The sequence below is a fragment of the Embiotoca jacksoni genome, unplaced genomic scaffold (assembly GCF_022577435.1).
Source record: "Embiotoca jacksoni isolate LCO1_2020_lvr unplaced genomic scaffold, fEmbJac1.0.p SCAF_43, whole genome shotgun sequence".
NCBI lineage: Eukaryota > Metazoa > Chordata > Actinopteri > Embiotocidae > Embiotoca > Embiotoca jacksoni.
In genome coordinates, this window is record NW_027185396.1 from 2729385 (window position 1) to 2736526 (window position 7142).

The window sequence follows — 7142 nt, forward strand, 5'->3', positions numbered from 1 at the left end:
TGAGGTGAGAATGAAGATGAGGATGAGGTGAGGATGAGGTGAGGATGAAGATGAGGATGGAGGTGAGGATGAGGTGAGAATGAAGATGAGGATGAGGTGAGGATGAAGATGAGGATGGAGGTGAGGATGGAGGTGAGGATCAAGATGAGGATGGAGGTGAGGATGGAGGTGAGGATCAAGATGAGGATGGAGGTGAGGATCAAGATGAGGGTGAAGGTGAGGATGAACATGAGGATGGAGGTGAGGATGAAGATGAGGATGAAGGTGAGGATGAAGGTGAGGATGAAGATGAGCATGAAGGTGAGGATGAAGATGAGGATGGAGGTGAGGATTAAGATGATGGAGGTGAGGATGACTCTCGAGGTGAGGATGAGGATGGAGGTGAGGATGAGGATGGAGATGAGGATGAAGGTGAGGATGGAGGTGAGGATGAGGATGAAGATGAGGATGGAGGTGAGGATTAAGATGATGGAGGTGAGGATGACTCTCGAGGTGAGGATGAGGATGGAGGTGAGGATGAAGGTGAGGATGGAGGTGAGGATGGAGGTGAGGATGAGGATGAAGGTGAGGATGAGGATGGAGGTGAGGATGAGGATGAAGGTGAGGATGGAGGTGAGGATGGAGGTGAGGATGAGGATGGAGGTGAGGATGAGGATGAAGGTGAGGATGAGAATGGAGGTGAGGATGAAGGTGAGGATGAGGATGGAGGTGAGGATGAGGATGAAGGTGAGGATGAGGATGAAGATGAAGATGAAGATGAGGATGGAGGTGAGGATGAGGATGGAGGTGAGGATGAGGATGAAGGTGAGGATGAGGATGAAGGTGAGGATGGAGGTGAGGATGGAGGTGAGGATGAGGATGAAGGTGAGGATGGAGGTGAGGATGGAGGTGAGGATGAGGATGAAGGTGAGGATGAAGGTGAGGATGGAGGTGAGGATGGAGGTGAGGATGAGGATGAAGGTGAGGATGAGGTGAGGATGAAGATGAGGATGGAGGTGAGGATGAGGTGAGAATGAAGATGAGGATGAGGTGAGGATGAAGATGAGGATGGAGGTGAGGATGGAGGTGAGGATCAAGATGAGGATGGAGGTGAGGATGGAGGTGAGGATCAAGATGAGGATGGAGGTGAGGATGGAGGTGAGGATCAAGATGAGGGTGAAGGTGAGGATGAACATGAGGATGGAGGTGAGGATGAAGATGAGGATGAAGGTGAGGATGAAGGTGAGGATGAAGATGAGCATGAAGGTGAGGATGAAGATGAGGATGGAGGTGAGGATTAAGATGATGGAGGTGAGGATGACTCTCGAGGTGAGGATGAGGATGGAGGTGAGGATGAGGATGGAGATGAGGATGAAGGTGAGGATGGAGGTGAGGATGAGGATGAAGATGAGGATGGAGGTGAGGATTAAGATGATGGAGGTGAGGATGACTCTCGAGGTGAGGATGAGGATGGAGGTGAGGATGAAGGTGAGGATGGAGGTGAGGATGGAGGTGAGGATGAGGATGAAGGTGAGGATGAGGATGGAGGTGAGGATGAGGATGAAGGTGAGGATGGAGGTGAGGATGGAGGTGAGGATGAGGATGGAGGTGAGGATGGAGGTGAGGATGAGGATGAAGGTGAGGATGAGAATGGAGGTGAGGATGAAGGTGAGGATGAGGATGGAGGTGAGGATGAGGATGAAGGTGAGGATGAGGATGAAGATGAAGATGAGGATGGAGGTGAGGATGAGGATGGAGGTGAGGATGAGGATGAAGGTGAGGATGGAGGTGAGGATGGAGGTGAGGATGAGGATGAAGGTGAGGATGAAGGTGAGGATGGAGGTGAGGATGGAGGTGAGGATGAGGATGAAGGTGAGGATGAGGAACTGCTTCATTTACATGATGTCTGTGGGTCGAGAATCAAAGCAGCGATAGGAAGCCTTTGAGCAGCAACAAGTATGTTCCTATCCTCTGTGTGTGTGTGTGTGTGTGTGTGTGTGTGTGTGTGTGTGTGTGTGTGTGTGTGTGTGTGTGTGTGTGTGTGTGTGTGTGTGTGTGTGTGTGTGTGTGTGTGTCATAAAACATAAAACATAATAAAGCAGCCGGTGCCTGAGGAGACCCAGATTGCTTTGAAGGAGCCGGCTCGGCACCATCACTTTGTTCTTCCAACATAATGATGATAATAGTCTTCTTTACACGGACAGATGCACACACACACGCACACACACATATACACACACCACACACATATACACACACCACACACATATACACACACCACACACACACACACACACTCACCAGTCCATATTATTTGGAGGATTGCTGTGATCCGGGTCTCCATGGAAACGGCCCCAACTTAGTGCCGCCTGATGTATAATGACAGTGAGCATTGCGCCTGAGGTGAAAGGAGGGAAAGGAGAACCGGAGACTGAGGTCACGGAGGACGTTACGAAGGAGAATCCTTCAGATTAAGATTCACGTTCTTGAATATGAACCTTCAGACTTGGTGTTTTGGGGTTCTTGTGGTTTTGTTGCAGACCTCTCGGTGTCAGCCGTCTCCTAAATCCAGTGTCGTACAGGAAATTAATATTCTGCATTTCCATATAAATGAATGTCTGTTTCACTACTTAGCATTTCCACATTATGAGGAGGAGTAATTCAACCAGAGTTCATCGGCAGCTTTTACTAAACATCCAGACGGGGTTTCAGGAAAAATACCTTTTTATTTCTTTCTTGTTAGAATGTTTTGTTAAACAGACATTTCTGCTTTTTTAAACCAGGTAGTCGGCTCACGTCACATGATGATGAGTTAACAGCTCCACCAATCTGTCTAAACTTCTCACATGGTTTTATTTTAATAAATGTTCAAATAGAAAAAGTCCAGAAAGAGAAAAACAGATTTGTAGATCAGAAGTAGATTCGATCCGTTTGTTCCGAATTTGATTGAATTTTTCCTTTTTTGGATCCTCAAAGAAAAAGTCAACTTTTCTATTCTAAATATTTCTATGATGAAACTCTTCCAAACTTCTAATGTGGACTGAACCACTTCCAAGTAATTGATTTTTTTTTTTTTTTACTTGCCATCAAAAGACCTTTATATTCCTCATCTGTTTCCAGACCATTCAGACTGAATACTTGATGTTGTGAATGCCTTTCCAATATTAACTCTGTTTTGGGGCTGACACACAATATATAAAAGAGGTTCGTATTCACTGAGCCTCACTTATCTCTTGTCCTTAAAAGCCTCGTTACAGCTTCTTTTTTCTGTCTCTGTAACGTACAAGGTGCTTTTATTTTTAATACAGAGGAAAACACTGAACAACATTTGGTTCTGACCTGAAAGATAATTTCAGGATTTTGTAAAACTCAGATTCTGGTGCTGATCTTTAGATCTGCAGCTCTGATGCAGCAGAAAGAAAAAACTCAGAGATTCAGTCTTGCACACAGAAGTGGTTCTGGAGTATTAATATCTGAGGAGGTTCAAATTCAGCTGCTGTTCTGTTGTCGTCTTCTAATTCTGTGTTGTAGGTGTGTTTCATGTATGTTTTTAGCTGCACATTTGAATTGTATGTTCAGGACTTTTTAGACAATTATCTTTGCACCCTGGTCCTGATGGTCAGAATGACAAATACATTAACCTTGAAGCTTGTGGTGGTGACTATCCGTGGTGTTACGGTACGGGTGCTCGGAGCGACCAAAAGAGACCCGACTTCACCAAATGGGTCATTTAATAGAACTAGAACAAGTAGAAACTACATTATATTGTATGAAACTCTATTCTAATTCTATATTCCCATTGAGGAGGTGGAGTGATATTTGTAGTGATCAGCAGGATGTGATGTCACGATGATTTGTTCCAGATGTTGACCAATCAGATCTCTTCTATTTGTTGGATAGTCTATATTTGGAACATCACCCTGTCACCCTAAAATGTCACTTCCCATTTCCCAGGGAACGAGCCGTCACCGCTGGGCACGGTGGAGAGCTACAACCCGGTGAAGCGGCGCTGGGAGTACGTGGCGCCGATGCCCACCGCGCGCTGCTCCTCCGCGCTGTCGCAGACCGCCGGCATGCTGTTCGTCATCGGCGGAGTCGCCCAGGGACCCAGTAACGCCGTGGAGGCCCTCTGCTTACAGGAAACAGTGTGACACAAGCACACACACACACACACACACACACACACACACACACACACACACACACACACACACACACGCAGGAATAAATGTAAACCGGCGTTGATATTTTATTCATGTTTGTGCGTCAACACGGACACAAACACATGAATCAGATCACGCGTAGAAACTTTCCGACCTTCATGTCCGACTGATGGATTCCTCTTGTTCACTGGGATTTAAGAAACTCCTTTTGACATTCAACAAGCATTTTGAGACAGAGCTGCAGAGACGCAGCCGGACGAATACGAGATTAAGGACAAGGACAGAAAACTGACAGCTTTTTTTACTCTGGGGAAATCAGAGGAAGAAAAAACAGCAAAAAAAACCCGACACAGACACCGAGTCTGAAGAAACAACACGCCTTTGAACTGTTGAGCATTTTTCAGAATAAAAGCAGGGTACTTTTCTGGATATTAAAGGAACATAGGGCCATATCTGAATCTCTCCCTGCTGCTGCGACGGCACGCTCGACTCTTTTCTACGAACTTAAAATAACACGTTGTTGAGTTTGGACGGTGACGTTCCGGGAATGTGAATGTCTGTTTCAGTTCATCTCTTTCCTTTCTTTACTGTTTCCAGCAGTGTGTGTGTGTGTGTGTGTGTGTGTGTGTGTGTGTGTGTGTGTGTGTGTGTGTGTGTGTGTGTGTGTGTGTGTGTGGACGTTAGTGCTGCTGACCGTTAACACAGTGTTAACGACAGCGGCCCTTAAACACGCGTTCACGGCTGCTGCTCAGTCCATCGGCCTCGGCTGATGTTGACCACAGTCACTGTGTTTCCTTTATTTATTTCTAGTTGCAGAAAAAGTCGACTGTGGTCAAACTTGTCAGCACCGCGCTTTACCACGTGTTCAGCTGTGTGTCGTCCATCCATCATGGAGCTCACGCGGTCCTTCGCCCGGTAGCGCCCGGACGGAGCTCCTCCACCGGCTGCAGCTCCTCCACCAGCTGCACTGAAGCATCCAGACTGATGAATATCTCAACATCAGCTGCCTGACACGGTGCACCGCTTCCTCCTGGAGTAACACCGCAACTCAGCCAGCTGAGGGGGAAGAGCGTCTCCAAGTGACGTTACCAGGGCAACAGTTTACAGCCACTTTGTTACCCTTCAGGTTTAATCAATGAGGGGAAATTATAGAACAAAATGCTGTAGTACCGCTGGAGATCAATACGTTGTGAGACGACTGCTCGTTTGTGTTGACGGAGCAGCAGGAGGATAAAACCCTGGTTTCATCTCTTAATCATCTTCAGTTCCTGAGGTCCTCGTGTGTTTGTGAGCAGCGTTCAGGTGCGTCTGCGATGTTTTACACCTGAAACTTGATCAGAGAGCGAACATCAAAGTTTGTGATAAACTTCTGGGGAGCAGAGAAGTCTCAGGGAGACAATCAGGTGAGGAGGAGTGGGAGGAGCTACCGTGGTGGTGTTGTGGGTCCAAACCGGTGTGTTTTCGTTGCGCTGTGAGCGGGGTGTTGTCATGATGGAGAACCCTGTTACCATGGCGACACAGTTTGGGTCATTAGAAGTGACCGTGTGTCCTCAGAAGGTCCAGCAGAGCTCCGCGGTTTCACTCCGACCCTCAAAGAAAACCAGCTGGTTCTCCTGACGCTCTTCTTCCAGAGTTGGACGGAGACGTCCTGAACGTCTCCAAGAACACGTCTCCAGGTGTCTTCGTGGTCTCGGACCTCCTGAAGCATCGTCAGAGTCTCCGTTTAAAAAAAAAAAACTTGTCGTGTTCACGGAGAAATCACAGACGCACCAGAACACGGTTCAAACACGTCTTTAACTCAGATGATCAAGAGATGAAGTTTGTACCAGTTACTCATCAGGGTTTAATGTTCCTGATGCTTCTTGAAGGAGCAGAAGTCTCTGAACTTATTGATCTGCCCTCCTATGATAAGATTATGATGCCATGTTTATGGCTACAGGTAGACTTATTCACCTTGATGTCACAAACAAACCTGTCTTTAAAGAATAAAGGGGAGGGAGCTGCCGTGGACAATGTTTGGACAACTGTGGACCGGAGAGGAGGGGGAGGAGAGGAGAGGAGAGGAGAGGAGAGGAGAGGAGAGGAGAGGAGAGGAGAGGAGAGGAGAGGAGAGGGGAGGAGAGGAGAGGAGAGGAGAGGGGAGGAGAGGAGAGGAGAGGAGAGGAGAGGAGAGGAGAGGAGAGGGGAGGGGAGGGGAGGAGGAGAGAAGGAGGTCTGTGAAGTGTGCACCCCCGTCACCCCCCCCCCACACACACACACACACACACCGTTTTTTTTTTTTTTTAAATACGCACACGAAGAGCCCGTCAGCAGTTTCTTCATTCAGAGTTCATGTTGTGTAACAGGAGTGGATCAGGGCTTAGCCCTGCGTTCCCAGGAGGTCCTACAGCAAAGAATTATGGGCTGCAGTCTGAGTTAGAGACTTTTATTGGGACAATACAGTGTAAAACTTCCAAAGTATAAAATTGATGTCTGATATTTTGTTTCCATCACAGCTAAAGTAGCTTCATTGGGTTCTTCTGTGATTAAAGTGTGCAAGAAAATGAGGAAAGAAAGTGACTTACAGTCGGGAAGGAAGTGGAAACATTAAACAGAGAACAGTCGGCTTTACAAAAAGTAGAGCTGCATTCCTGCACACGAGTTACACGCTGCATCATTTAAACTATTTCAAGGTTTTAACTCCAGAGAACCAGTGCAGGATGAGCATCGTCTCTCACTGACACTCGTCATGTTTCTGTCCTGCAGACCTTGTTAACACAGTCAGACGTGTTCGGCTGAGAGGAGCTGCAGCAGCTCGGACGACAGCCCAGTTGACAGGCAGATATTTCTGCTGCTGCGTTGTGTGCACCTAATTGGGGAAGTAAGGTACAAGCCACAAAGTCATCACACACACACACACACACACACACACACACACACACACACACACACACACACACACACACACACACACACACACACACACACACACACGCACACACACACACACGCACTCAGGCT

General features: G+C 47.4%; 1 protein-coding gene across 2 annotated transcripts in view; it reads left to right on the forward strand.

The window, feature by feature from the left end:
• klhdc8b (kelch domain containing 8B) overlaps nucleotides 1-6212 on the forward strand; it is a 169681-nt gene extending 163469 nt beyond the window's left edge. For both annotated transcript variants that reach the window (XM_069169182.1, XM_069169184.1), the window contains one exon: nucleotides 3934-6212. In XM_069169182.1, coding sequence (XP_069025283.1) covers nucleotides 3934-4130 — 197 coding nt within the window. In that variant the 3' untranslated portion in view covers nucleotides 4131-6212. The remainder of the gene's footprint in view (nucleotides 1-3933) is intronic.
• Nucleotides 6213-7142: the final 930 nt, after the last annotated feature.